Raw genomic sequence first — 15,292 nt, forward strand, 5'->3', positions numbered from 1 at the left:
GCCACAGCAACTGGCAGCACCAGGTCAATTCAGTTCCCGCGCACTTCTTTTTAAATAGGTGATTATGTCAATTGAGAGGGAGAGGAACGAGGGGCAACTTCTTAATGCCATCACTAATCACCACTAAATGGAATCATGTCTCTAACCTTTTCCTAACCTTAATCCGATTTGTTCAGCCAGAAATCTTCCGGCCGACATCCCGATGCTGGCCGGCAGCCCTCCGTTCCATGACCCCTACACGGTTCAACTTGATCAAGAACCTCAAACTGGATGAGAACTAAAATCTAGTCGTAATGTATCAAGCAATTTGAGCTGAACTTTCGACATAAAGCAACCAGTGGTCAGTTAAAATGACGATAAGACATCGCTCGATTAATACTGGAGGTCGACGACCTTCACCCTAGTTCGCCAATGCCATGACAAACAGCTTACTGTGAGAGATTGCTGAGTAGATAATACAAGAAACAGGTGATTTTGAGTCTTTCCCTTCGCTCTTGTATGTTTTATCCAAATAATCTGACCCTAAGAGCCAGCAAACAGAAAGTTCATGAAAGCCAATTAACCAAAATGTGCTTAAAAACTAACATTGCTAAGATACTACATCGGACTTGTCGGGAATAATAATGCCAAATTCGCATGACCTTGTTCCAATGTAATCGCATACAAACTAAACGCGAACCCAAACCGAACCTAAACGGCAAATCTATAAAGGAAAATATAAGACTATTAAGATAAAGCCCTTACCGGCCTCACCATAGCAGATCCTTTCCCTTCCAGCCAGTGGGACAGCCAAGGTAGACCTACCATATCTCTGCTAGACTGTCAAAAAAAGTTCCATGTAAGAAGAACATCTTAAACTAACTCTTCATGAGAGTAGAATTCATAAAAGAATCTGAGTTAGATGGAAATCTTAATTTTAAATGTGTAGGATTCATTGGACAAGATACAAGAATACAACCAGGTGGTAGAATCTGTATTCAGGCACCTAAATCTACATTCTCTCAGTTCTCACTTCATAGATTCAGTAGTGATACCATAGAGCTAAGCAAGAGGACAATGAAGATGGATTTTGGATTGGCTCTTCGCCTCTCTACGGCATGAATTCTCACTGTTGTGGTTCTCTCAGTTTTAATGAATGCCCTTGCCGTAAATAATTATTGATTGAATAGTTGTGGCAAAAGAAAGTGATCTTAAATATACCTTTTAAATCCTGTGTTTGCTGAATACTCAGGTCTGCGGAAAGGTTATCCTCAGCAATAGAGGATAGAAGTGATCCCTATCATAGTTAGGCCAAGCAGTGTCATCAGCCAGAAGCTTCTGATGAATATTCCAGACTCTGGTATCATAATTTTCAACCAATTCGTAATTCAACCCGATTTCTTTGATTTTCTCGAGGAATTTTTCCAATGAATTGCCTCTTTTAGGACCCAGAAAAATGGCTTGAGAGGCCTCTGAACATTTCAGTAAACACTTGACTGCATGAGCAAGGCTTTCATGAAAATCCTTGAAGAAGGTACTACAAGAGTCAAATATGAGAATCAGAATGCATTTCAATTTATATGGAAAATAAGGTAAGAAATAAAGAATGATTAAAAGACAGAGTTAAGGCAAATTACAATATAAAACCTTTGTCGAAGATTCTATTCAATGTAATTGCTATGAAACATCTGTGTTTTAAGTTTTAACAGATAACATGGAAACTGTCATTCCCTGCATGCTTTTAACCACATTGACGCAACTGAATGATAGATGGGTCTATAATGGATTAAACACTGAAACAGAAACTAGAGGTTTAATGGCTGTGCTTGCTGCAAAAAATATGTCGATTCTCGATTGGTGAAGTTGGTAATTGGTAGATCAGTTATAGAGTGTTCCCCGTAGCATACCAGGAATTTGACATTTTGACAAATATGGGGGCATTTTAGGAAAATACTTAAAAAAAGTCTGAAACAAACTGGTAACCATCTTATAGGTAATAGCCATTGCGAACATTGAAATTAAAATGGAATGAAGAATAAAACATCAGTTCCTGCTTCCTACAAGATGGTTGTCAACTGTAAGAAACAATGAAAAAACAAAAGCAAGGAAATTTACCAGTCACTTGCAAGAACGATATCAAAGGTACCCAATGCATTTATATCTTTGTCTTGATTCCAATGCAATGTCATTGATTTTACTTGTGTACCTCCAAAAGCTTCAGCATTGACAGTTATATTACGCTGAACATCTGAATGTTAAAGAATTCAATGTAATAGGAAATATTGATGGAATGGCATTCAGACAATGCAAAAAAAAAAGATATCTTTGAACAATGGGAAAGGCTGTGATTCTTATTTGCAAAAATTCTGAACACCGAAGTTCAAGCAACTAAAAGAAAGAATAGAAACTGAAAAATTCATCTACAGTGAACAATTGCCAATATCTACACACTTGTCCCCAATAAATAGCTCTAGCCTGCATCTGAGGACTCAAGCATAGAATAGATTATGGCGCAAAATATTAGTTGAGCAAAAAAAAGAAAATATTAGTTGAGAGGTACAAGGCACTGTCACTAATATTGGGTCATTTTTATATAGCCACATGATCTCACTAGTTGGCATCTTCAAGGCTCAAAGAAACTCACAAGATATATTGACAGAAAAACTAGTAGTTCATCAACACTGAATTTGCAGATATCTTAGAACACGCTAATGGCTATATAAAAGGATACAATTAACAACATCTGGGTTACCATCAGATATTACCACCTCACAAGCATCTGAGCATGCAGCAATGGCCAGTCCAGCCAACCCGTAGCCAGATCCAAGTTCTATCACTCTTTTGGACCTTGACAAAAAACATAAAATTACTAATTGTAATACGAGTATGGAATAACAAAACAAACAGCAAAACAGAACTACATGCACCAATTTTTTCTTTCAACCATTTCCACAACTAAAAAACATAATTTCTTGAACTGTGGCAGAAACATATAAAGGCATTTTAAATTTGTTCCCTAAATTTTAGGTCGCATACATGGCAAGTTGAAACAGTAGTAAGATTCTGTTAAGGTTGAAGCACATGTATAGAAATTCAGGTGGTCAGGAGACCAACAACATATCACAGAAATGCAAAGCAACATGGTTATTCTTATAAAAGCCATTTTTCACCACTGCAAATGAGTGACGAGCTCAAACCACTTCAAAACCACCAACATTGTACTTCGTTGAATTGGTGTGTTATAATAGATAATCACTTTCTATTTTCATTCTAAAGTAAATTTGTTCATTATGCAATACTTAACAAGTTGGCATCTGGGCATGTATTGAAATACAAGTATATTGGAGCCAAAATGGCATCCATTGGATCCAATGAGATCATTCTTAATGATAACACTTTGTCTGCTTTCAACTTCATTAAAAAAATATTCTATTTGGAATTAATTTACCAACAACTACAAAGAAACATAACTTATTATTGAAATAAAAAAACAAAATCAAAAAGTTCATTTAATCTATAAGATCTTTACAAATGTGTCAACGGTGAGACCTTATAAATTAAATTTACATGGATGGACTTGTTTATCTTTATTTTGGTTCTTTCAATGCTTTCTTTAAGCTTCTTTCCGTTTGTAGTTTTTATAGTACTATTCTTCATGATATTTTAATGTATGGAAATGAAGTTTCACATGATGAAGGCATCAAGGACCTAGAAGATGTCATTCTACTATAATTCTTCACTTTCTTTGCAAAATTTTTTGTTCTAAATAGGTTGAATTTCATATAACTTCCATACTAGTATCCTCTCATTTGCTTTTTCTAAGCCTGGAAATGTATCCCCAAATTTCATCATGCTGGTTTAGGGTTGAGAACAGGTGTAGGGATGAATTACATTCAGTTTAAAGAAACCACTGAAACAAATGCAAGTTGTATTGATAAATCAATCGATGTAAGACAAAAGGAATAAAACATGTCTAACATACCCAAACATATCACGATGGTTTACACAAAACCAGGCAAGGACATCTTCTGAAGGCCAACAACCTACATAGATGATTAGAAGAGTTAGACACAGAATGAAACTCAATCTAAGATGATTGTATAAAGCAAAGGGGAAAAAAATCTAAAGAAATTAAACAAATAAATTTGTCCAAAAGATCGTGCAAATTTAGTGAGCTCTTTTTTTATGTAAATAGAAGGTGAAGCCAACCTGCCTGCTTTCATAAATAAATATGTACAAGTATTTGCACGAGTGAGAAGAGGATACAGGTAGAGAAAAGGACAACTAGAAGAGTTATGTACCAATTTAACATAAAGGTAGAACTAGTGAACATGATCTTCTATTACTTTTGCACCACAAACCAAAGTAATCAAGCAGGTTGCCGTAAACAACGGATTCGTTGTGAAAGATGCTAGCCATGTGACGTTGTACCCTTGCAGAGTGGATTTGATGGGTAGAACTGTAAGTCCATGATAACCACTTATGGTAAACAAGCAAAAAAGTAATAGTAAAGTCTGTGCCATCTACAAATGGCAAAATGGGAACAAAGAAAAGGTGGTTGATTGACTCAGTCATGGTTAGAACATTCAACAACTTGGGTCGACAGGGATGTCATGTGAGTAGAGAAAATCTTGTGTGCACTTACCTTAAATATCAACGAGGTGATGATTTTCACTTGGCACACGATCGCATGTCATAAAGGTAGTGACAGCCAACCATGAAGCTGGGGGTGCGAGTTAAGAATGTCACTTGTGCATATACTTCTTGCATAACAGTGTGGTGATGATTTTACACTGGGAGCCTGGATGGGGCACAGTGGAAAATAGTGACAACCAACCACAAGGCTTCCCAAGTTTCAGGAAGGAATATTTGGCATGAATTAGGTATCACTATGAAGAAGAGGGTATATCTATCTAGGTGCTCATATGATGGAAGAAATATGAGGGGATGATGATGAAAGTAAATCAGTAAGCCATGAGGTAGGAATCAAATTAGAGATTAAAACAATCATGGAGGGATGGTGAGTGGTGTGACCTAAAGGCAACTATGTGGTTGAAATAGCAAATCCAATGAATATTGGAGGACTTGATGAAGGGGGGCATGCATGACTCAGTGAGAACTCATTTACGTTCATTGAAAAAGTGAAAATATACAAAACTAAACATGATCTTGATTTTTTAAAACCCAACAAGATAAATGAATAAGCTTGAACACTTATTAGCTAGTTGGTTCTTATCTTTGAAATAAGTCTCAAATAATTCATGAATAAACTAGTTTGAAAGCTTGTTTAGGATTGATTTGTAGTGATGTAGTCTTGTTTACATTGCTTATTTATGAAAATATATTACAAATGCACAATATTCTTTTAATAAAATCATTTTAATGTTCTGAATTATCTAATATCATGTTTAAAAACAAATAAATAATACAAGTTTTTAGCTATTGGATAGAGTTTAGATAACTTATAATCACAATTTTGTCTCCAACTGAGATGGGTAAAATCTCGAGCTTGCAATCTTGAATACAAAGCCCAACCGAGCTTGGCTTGGTTCGTTTACAACCCCACAAAATTGGAAGACATCACAAAGCATATATGGCTATAAATAACCCAATGGTAAGGGGAAGATTTGGATTATGTGCACTATTTAAGGAAACAAGCATAGATTGATAATTTTTCAACTTAAACTTTTTTATGTGAGCAACCAATCAAATTAGTATATCAATACAAAAGGTTACCTTCTTAATAAACAAAACTATGCTTGATCCCTTTTCTGCTGACCTTTTGAAACGGGATGTAAGCAACAAAAACCATGACAGTGTGAACCAATATAGATGAAACACGTGGATTAAATGACATGGTAGCAGACGACAAGATTATACAAGGCCAATTGAAAAGTTCATTGCTAACCCTAAATTAAACTAGATTGCTGCAAACATGAAGGGAGCTAAAATCGAAGATAAAATGACCATGGGCTATAAAAAGCTTTGTCACTTGGCAAATGGGATCAAACTCTCTCTCTATTAGCTGCAGATATGATCATCTACAGCAACAAGCTTAGGATAGGCAACAAAGAAATTTTTTGTTTGCACCTTATTTTTTCATAGGTGAGCAAAGAATATCTAATATATTTAAATGTTTTAGCAATTTTAGGAGGAAAAGACAGGGGCATTTATTTCTCAATATAAATGTGAATTTAGAGAAAGGTATTAGTAGCTCATTTTTCAATAAATATCTTATTTAGTGACCTAATGTGCAGTAGTAGAGCACAGACATGTATATGCTAGAAAACAAACAAATTTTATTTGTCTATACAAACAGAAACACCAAAATATACTTCTAAACATGGATAATCATAATATAATGGAAAAAATGAACAAAATAAACAAAGTATCAAACACATGGTGCATGAGAATTTCCTTGCAAATTTAAGTAGTACAAAAATTTATGTTTCTATATCCATCAAACCAAATGACCAACGAAATCCAACAGGAGAGATTAAACTTCCTCTGACAAGTAATGAAGTTTCAAAAGGACTCACATACTAGCCCTGTAGTGTCAATATCATATTGACTGGAGATCATAAAATCATATAGGTCAAGAGACTCCTCCATTCTCTGGCTGCAAAAAAATATTGAAAACATAGAAACAGTTAAAACAGGAAATATTTGATCCAAATTTGACTTGCTTATATACTATAACTACACAAACCCGATTATTACTAAGTACCCAAACCTAACTTACACGGGTTATGTACCTAGAGGTACCTGACTATTAGGTACTTGTCATCAATTATCCATCCGGTAGATCCAAATTTGTTAAATTCCCTTTTTATTGTCTTCACATACTAATTGTTCCCTTTTGTAGTGTAAAAACATCAAAACTGATATATACCCTACATTAGCATGTTTCCTTCCTTGGTCAATAATTCTGAAGGAGAGAAATATTATTATTAGTTTTTGAAAGTTAGAAATGAGTACTGATATACTATACTATTGACTTTTAAAGACATCTGGTTTAAGGTTTGATCTCAATTAAAACTAATAAAGATTAAATGCACATTAGACAATTCATCTCATTGATTAACCGAGGGCACAAAGAAAATAATATTATAGACGATGAAATTAGTTGAATATTATGTTATGTTAAAAAAAACATAATCTTCTAAAAATATAAAAAGAATCAAATTGTTTGAATTTAGCAAATTAAAGAAGTATAACAATCCATCTAAAACAGATAATAACTTGCTGCACATTGAAACAGAAATTTCATTAATTGCACATCAAGGGAAACTAATAGAACACCAACCTTTACTAAAAAAACTAATCATTCTAAACTAAGAATATAGGATTTTGGCCCTTCAAGAGAAAACAATGAGCCTACAAATAACAGATATGCACAAAAATAGCATAAAGGGGAAACATAATTGACTAATTTCTAGCACACGTGCATTTAGGGGGGCTAGGAAAGGATAAAATGCAATATGCATAAATAAACTAGTTGTGTGGCTATGAGTAAATCTTTGGATCAAACTACCTATCTATTAGTTTGAGTTTTTTGAACACTTCTCTACTACTACATATTAACACGGTTTCTTAACTTCCCTAAGATTAACACTCCCAAAAACAACATTCGTGGGGGGAGGTTCCTATGAAGATGAACCTATAAATCAAACAAATCCCATCTGTTTGCATCGCAATTCAGTTTCACTAGAGTGTGTTTGATTTGGTGATAATGAAACTGAAAACTTTGAGGCTATTACTAATTGATTTCCTGATATTTTCCAGACAACATCGTTGCTCTAGGTACATGGCATTGGATAGGTTCTTATTTATCAATAAAGTTACATATTGAAAACTGTTGATATATGGCAATTTGTTATCATGATACATCATGGACAGTTAAAGAAATAATTTACTGGGGCCTCCTGTCTTCTCTTAATATGCTAGCTCAAGTTACATATAGAATATAAACCTGAAGATGAATATGCCATCAACTTAATTTCAGCAGAACATTCAGTTACATCTTTAGGTTGTTTTCTCCTTACCTCAGTTGTTTCTGTAAGAAATATTGAGAGGGATTCCTTGTTCCTTTCTAGCACAATCTTATTGTTCCATCAGGTCTCATACTTCTGCACTAATCAGTGACTTATTCTGTCTTTTTTTCTCTCAAAAAATGAATGCACACAATTGTTGCTCCTTGACACTAGGAATGTGTTACTTGTCTCTTAATAGAAGCATTATGACAGTCAGATAAAACCACTGAAATCATATCATTTTTCTTCTAAATCTGCCACACAAACCAACTGATATAGTATGGTTGCACACTGTAAGTTCAGGCCTAGGTGCATAATGCTCTCGCGTCACTGTCGCTTGTCAAGATAATTGTATTCACAATTCTAACTCATGCTTGTTATAAGACAAAATTATTGCAGTTAAGGTGCTGTCGTCGGGATACATTATACAAACATCAAACATACAATGCAAATCTAGATCAGGTATTCGTTGGAATAATTATAGTGCACAGGCAATACTAAGTAGTCACCTCGCTGGGTAAGCCCAACAATACAAACTGCAGTGAACGGATAGATAAAGTACTTACATCATAACAAGTCCAGGAGCATTTTCCAGAGGTAATTTGTAGTGCAGGCAGACATCGCGAGGGCCAGCTAGAATTTTCACCCGTCTAGAAACTTCCGGGTCTTGCACTAGATGGGTATCAACAAGAGGGTGGCACGGAATAAGATTAAAGCCACCACCTTTCTTCCTAGACACCTTCTTGGTGCTCATATCAGATGGATGACCTGCGTTCCCCACGATGAGGTTAAAGACAGTCGAAATGCGTCGAAATACACATGGAACAAGCAGGAAGAGTGGCATGTAGAAATCGTCCAAAAGGTAAAAACCGAAACATTGAAATTCTTAGCGAATTCTTCGCCGCAGAGTAACAATGATGGGCTCAGTGGAACTTTGGGGCTGCATCCAAACAACAAGACGAATTCCTAAAAGAGGGCATGTGTTGAAGGACAACCTGATGCGGCGGAGGAAGGGCGAGGCAGCAGCGATCGACGCAGAATCGCCCACCTGAGCGACGCATGGGATCTGCGAGGAAGAGAATCTGCAGCAGCCACCAAACCAGCTTCTGGGCTGCGGGAATCACCCATTCGGCGATTGTTCTCGACCAAGAAACGTGCGTCCTCAACACCTGAGAGTAGGGCAAGTACAAAGCGTAGTCCACGGTGGCGCCGCCCCCAGTCGGAAGCCGCTCTCGCCGCCGCCCCTAGCCACTTCTCCCTAGTGTCTTTCCAATTTCCTTCGCCCTACGGAGTGCACGGCTTGCGCTCGACGATGGCTCGCTGCCCTTCACCAAATAACTTGGCGACGGATGATTTTGTCAAAAAAAATAAAATAAATATAAATATAAATAAATAAATAAATACTTACTCTTCTATAATAAAAAAATTTGAAATTTCTTTAAAATGCATCACAAATCGATCCTAAGATCATAGTAAAAAATAAATTAAAAGACAAAAATATTAAACTTTTTTTAAAAAATATATATATAATCCAACTATGAAAAAAATAAATATATAGAAATATATGGATCTCATATATTAAAAAATAGAATAGGAACCGATATGAAAAAATATTTACTCCATTTCATATTATGGATTTCACAGATTTCTTTAAAATGCATTAAAATAGATATGAAATAGAAATAGGTTAAAAATCAATAAGACACAAATACGTGCTTTTCGAATTAAACACTAAATATTAGAATTACTAAAAAATACTTTTAAAAAAATAATAATAAAACATCATCCAATATATTTTTATTTAAAAAAACAAAATAAAATATTATTATATCAAAATATCAATGATTTCAATTAAATTGAAATAATTTTAATCAAATTTAACAACAATATTTTAATATAATAATACTGGAATAGGAATATTTTTAAAATTAAAAAATGATAAAACACTATCTTTATTTTGATATTTTTTAAAAAAAATAAAACACCTTTTATGATGTCATCTAACTTATCTCACTTAATCTACCTCACTCCGAATTAATACAAATTAATAATCTAAACACAAAAAAACAATTAACTCTATTTTTTAATATATATATATATATATACATACACGCACAACTCGAAATAGAAATAGTAATAAAATAGTATTATTTTATTTTTATTTATTTTTTTATTTACAATTAAACTATTTAAAATTTAAAGATTAAATTATAATATTAAATAAAAAATCAAAATAAAAAAATTTAAATGTTTCTAAAGTGTGTCGAATTGTTAGTTGCACTCTTTATTTTGCACATCTTATGAGCAACTACATTTTAAAATTTTTTTTTTTCATTTTCCAAAAATGAAATTCTTTTATATTTAATATCTCGTCGCACACTGGTCCTTCGTCGGTCGATCTTCGACCACGTTGACCAGAATGATCGCTGAATTCAACGCCCGACACTCGAAATCAAATTCTATCGATCACTAGACCGTTATGTGCACAAACAAACATGTCAGATGTATATGATATATATATAATCGTACCTAGCTCTTCTCTCTCTCTATATATATATATATATATAATGTACGAATTTGTCATCCAAAATGCCACCCCAACGATCTCACGACCATCTATTTATGCAGAGGTAAATCGAGAAATTTCAATTAATCACGACGAAACTATTTATTGAACATAACTGAAGCTTCCATTAAATTTAACACCAAATCTATTAGTCATCGCAGAATTGCACAGACACTACAATTGTAATTATAAGCATCATTGCTAATCTTTATAATTATAAGTTTCTATAGAAAATCATAAAGAAAATATAACAATTTATTTCGATCATAAATTCTCGAATGCTTGGCTTCTTCTTCTCTACTCCTTTGAGGTTAGAGCCAACAAACAAAGAGCCCCAATGAGCAAGTACTGCAAAATTCAGAGTAACTCAATTAGCTCTAAGCATTCATGTAGTGGTGTTTTCGTAGCGAAAGTAAACATAATTCAACGGAAGGAAACACGGGCTCATAGATGTGACAATCTACCACCCGAATACCAACTCGGATGTTCTTATAGAGATGCATAAGAAAGAGGAGATTACGAAGCGCAGACAAACTAAGCAGTAGCTAATGGCATGGACAAGCATAAGCAGTAGCTAATGCTCCTTGTTATTTTATGTCGTACCTTGACGACTGGAATCTCGGTGAGGACGATGGTAATCCAACCGACATACGGTAGAAACCTGCAACAGCCGAGTATCGGCAGGTTAGGAGATGGCAATGGCGGGGAAAAGAAATTTGAGAAATGTACAAGTCTGAACTTCTTACCCTATGGCCCTGCCCATTATATGCTGCTTCTGAACCCAAAGATGGCCTTTAGGATACAGGACTCTATCGTTGTCGCCATTATTATCACCTGAAGAGCAAATCTAATGAGACATCGGCGAAGGAATGGCAGATAAGAACTTTATGGACGCATACTCGTGAAATCTCTACTTCTAAAAGATGGATAATAAGAGAAGGGTACCGAAGAGTTTATTTGGTTTCCCAGCTACTTGGAGGTAAATAACATTGTGAGACTAAAAATATACATGTTAGAGATATAAACGAAAGCGAAATTCAGAAAGCGCGATTTAGATTAAACAAACAAGCACACTTGCTTCATGATAAACATAAAAAACTTACCTACATGATCAATGTCAACCGAATACAAATTCAAAAGAGTTGTTAGTTACTATGAGACTTTCTTTGCTAGAGTTGTTCGCGGAAAATAAAACCAGCCATTGAAGAAGCAAACTATGTGGATGTAACTGAGGTGGCGAGGTCTATACGGCATGGCGGTAACTAAAAAAGTACTTTACAATTACAGAAGAATCTTTCTCGTATCTATTTGTGCATGTGGTATAGAAAAATCTGCTACCTTTTGTTAGAATAGAAATCTCTCTTGTGTCTTGTCGTTCGTGGAGCTGCAAATAAAAATTGAGAGATAAAAGCTAAGATCGCCAACTACATGAATGACAAAAACGATACATTCACTCTAGAAACTTTGTTTAGCAAAACAATGATTCTTAAACAGAATGAATCAGAAGCATGATTAATAAACGTGAAAGTGTTTAAAAGTTATTTATGGTCGCATCCATTCCATTAGCACAAACTCTTAATCCAACATTGAGGAATAGTTTGATGGTATCGACAAGTGAAGATCACTCAAAACTTACAGATGTTTAAAGCACATGGTGTTTAAAACTTACGGATGTTTTGGTTGCTTAAAATGAATTAGTACATTTAGCATCACGATGTTCAGTTATAACTATATGCTTCCTCCCTTCGGATTCATCAACATTGTAACGAAGAAAGTTTGTATCAATCAATTAAAAAGCTCTATGCAAATTCTTAAGATGTATGAGCAATAAGTGGAGAACATGAGCGTATTCACTTGCATTTAGTGAACGATGCCCAAGTCAGACTAATCGAGCTAAACCTCTCTGAGCAATTAACTTCTGCCGACTCATCTTTTCTGGAATTTACACTAACACCCAACTATCATCTCATTGTATAAAGGTCTATTGGAGTTCAGAAAAGAGAAACTTCAGATTTACTGTCAATAGAGACTAAAGAAAGCATAATAAATCACTCAATATAAACAAGCAAGTATACGAAAGCAATCTAATGAAGGTATGGTAAAGGGAAGCACAGGAACAAATGGATAAGTAATTGAGTTGAAGCACTTGCCTCAATTACTCGATGAACAATCGGAATTTCACTTCTCTGCAGCAAGAGATTGTTAATGTCAATACATCATTTACAACTTGGAATCTCAGTACAGTATGTTCTATAATAAATGGTTGCCACAAAAGATGATTAAGGATCTTGGATCCGAACAAGATTTACATCCATGACAGATATGTCAATATTTTGGAGATAAACCTCAATTCATTACTCTTCAAGCTTCAACACAGCCATATGTTGTCGATCACATATATGTTTTCTTACTGCGTTGACCTAGCATCCACTTAGATTATTTTGTATTTGAATAGTCCTCGTCTGTTTAAACCCTAATTAACCAGATTTCTGCTTAAGATAAAATTGATTGTGCACGCAATTACAGGAAAAAAAACTTAAGATATCAGGATGGAATTTAGATTTTACGCATAGGCCATGATGGGCAACTAAACAAGGGAATCTAGAAGAATAGTACAATGAATGATGTCAGTAGTCAAATTTAAATATGATAAAATAAATTTTGATTGACTAAACACTTGTCGAAAAGAAAATGTTAAGGGCCAGAAATAGCTAGGGATCAGAGAGAACAGAAGAGGAAACAAAAGTAGGAACAGAACATAGATCAAGCGTAAAAGAGAAGTAATCTAGAAGTGAAGAAACAACAATTAAGAGATAGTTGAGAGAGTGAGAGAGAGGTTATATAAGAGATATGAAAAGAGAAACGTAGGACAAGAGGAGAGAAATGAGAACTGAGGAAAAATTAATAGTTATTATTCAAAAAAAAATCTATGTTGAATTACAGTAGAAAAGCATGTATCTAGCTCTCTATGGCTTAAGTCACTTTCAATTTCAAGAAACAGCATAATCCTCAACCTATAATTTGAATCAATAAGTACAAATTTCATAAGACTAGTTCATTCTGCAATTCCACAAGCCAGAACCTATCCTAGGCAACTTATTCCAAAAGGCAAAATTTATTTCCGAAGTTCAAATAGTAATTCAAGTACTCGTAAATGAGAAAACGTATCCCCTTATCCAAATCACATTGCTAGTGTAAATTCTTCAAGAATCTTTAGTTGGAACATGAAGAGGCACCTTCATATGCTTCTTACCTTCTCAAAAAGAACTCAATACATTCAAGAGAATGTAGGATGGTTGACATAATGACTACAGTTTACACTGTCTGTACACAAATTCAGCTGGCACACAAAGACCTTGCATTTGGTAGAACAGTAAAAGAACACTTAATGAATCAGTTTATTTTGGTATTTTTGACCATTGAATTCCTTTTTTCCCCTTTTTGGAAATTAGCTTCTGTTATGTAAAAAACAAAAGACATACCATAATTCAGTAACATTTACCATAAAGAAAAGCCACATGACTAAAATATAGGATTGTGCAGTATCTACTATTTGAATCTGAAAATGAAGCTTACATTAAAATTAAATACAACAATTTCACCTGCACGAATAGGCTCCTTTCCCATATTCAAGAATAGAATATCACCCTGCATGACAACAAACAATAATCCTCCTATGAAGATTTTAACTAGTGTATTTAGCTAAATATAGAATTCAATATAAACAGATTGTACTGAAGCATATTTTGATCATAAAAGCAAAAGTTACATTTATCGCTCGAACAGGCACTCGTGGGCGACCAAGCAAGAACTTACAATTGACCGTCATAAGGAAGTGACCCAAGATCGAACAGAAGACCTGATTTGATTATACCATGTTACGTTCAAGTTATACTAGGGTGACCTTTTAGCCTACAAGGTGTTGTTTTCCCACATTTGATCTTCAATCTAGCAACACCATTCGATCTCAAAACTGTTTTTTTTTTTTTTGTTGTTGATAGAACTACATTGTTGCACTCAATTTTCAGCAAGTAGAAATAGAAAAGCCATGAAACCTGTTGAACACTAGGTACTTCACAGGAGCCACCTGCACTTGCTTTTCCTAATTTAGTTGAACAGAATTCAGTTGCATAAACTTCCTGAACTCACCCGATCAAAATGGGCAAAACACACAAGCACAAGAAAACTCAGTCCAACTTCTGATCAGGTTGCTGATATTAAAAAGCCCAAATCACACCACAAATCAGATACACGTACCCTCTGAAAACCAGGTTCCATGCTTCCAGAAAGGACGACCACCACCGGCGATTCCGTTCCGGTGACGCAAATCAAACACTTCCATGCCATCACGGCCAACGCGACGACCATACCTGGCACAGCACTGAAACAAGTAAGACGAAGCGATCGACTGACTCCGTGGGCTTTACCCCAAACTCGAGCGGGAGGCCCATCGATGAGGCAGCTCCAGTTTGAAGAAAGGAAGATGATGAAATCAAGTGGGAGGGGGACGAGGAGGACCGAGGTTGACGAATTGAGTTAGGGCTTGCCGGATATTGAGAGAGCGTAAAGAATCAACTGCGTCGCCGATCCAACCCATCCCGATTGCTGTTTCTCCCCTCCGCCGCCGACCTCCTCCGCCGAGAATCACAGCTCATTCGGTTTAAAGGCAAAAGAGTAAAGAAACGGACGTTTTTAGAAACTTGCGTTTGGAGGG

At 35.1% G+C, this 15,292-nt stretch overlaps 2 protein-coding genes across 2 annotated transcripts; both read right to left on the reverse strand.

The window, feature by feature from the left end:
* Nucleotides 1–509: 509 nt before the first annotated feature.
* LOC141827984 (calmodulin-lysine N-methyltransferase) lies at nt 510–9,342 on the reverse strand. The gene is made up of 8 exons (XM_074715333.1): nt 9,008–9,342; nt 8,579–8,780; nt 6,519–6,598; nt 3,962–4,022; nt 2,711–2,826; nt 2,095–2,227; nt 1,201–1,516; nt 510–819 (listed from the first exon to the last, which is right to left on the reverse strand). Exons 1-7 carry the CDS (start codon nt 9,138–9,140, stop codon nt 1,228–1,230), a joined length of 1,014 nt encoding a protein of 337 aa, XP_074571434.1. The 5' UTR covers nt 9,141–9,342; the 3' UTR covers nt 510–819; nt 1,201–1,227.
* A 1,377-nt stretch (nt 9,343–10,719) lies between these two features.
* On the reverse strand, nt 10,720–15,222 carry LOC141827770 (uncharacterized). The gene is made up of 8 exons (XM_074715092.1): nt 15,097–15,222; nt 14,836–14,948; nt 14,155–14,226; nt 12,729–12,764; nt 11,917–11,962; nt 11,325–11,412; nt 11,182–11,239; nt 10,720–10,926 (listed from the first exon to the last, which is right to left on the reverse strand). The coding sequence occupies exons 1-8, from the start codon at nt 15,173–15,175 to the stop codon at nt 10,876–10,878; spliced, it is 543 nt and encodes a 180-aa protein (XP_074571193.1). The 5' UTR covers nt 15,176–15,222; the 3' UTR covers nt 10,720–10,875.
* Between the last annotated feature and the right edge of the window lie 70 nt (nt 15,223–15,292).

Source organism: Curcuma longa, chromosome 4 (assembly GCF_044706935.1).
Source record: "Curcuma longa cultivar G26 ecotype Majalengka, Jawa Barat chromosome 4, ITB_CL_G26_1.1, whole genome shotgun sequence".
In the NCBI taxonomy this organism is placed as follows: Eukaryota; Viridiplantae; Streptophyta; class Magnoliopsida; order Zingiberales; family Zingiberaceae; genus Curcuma; species Curcuma longa.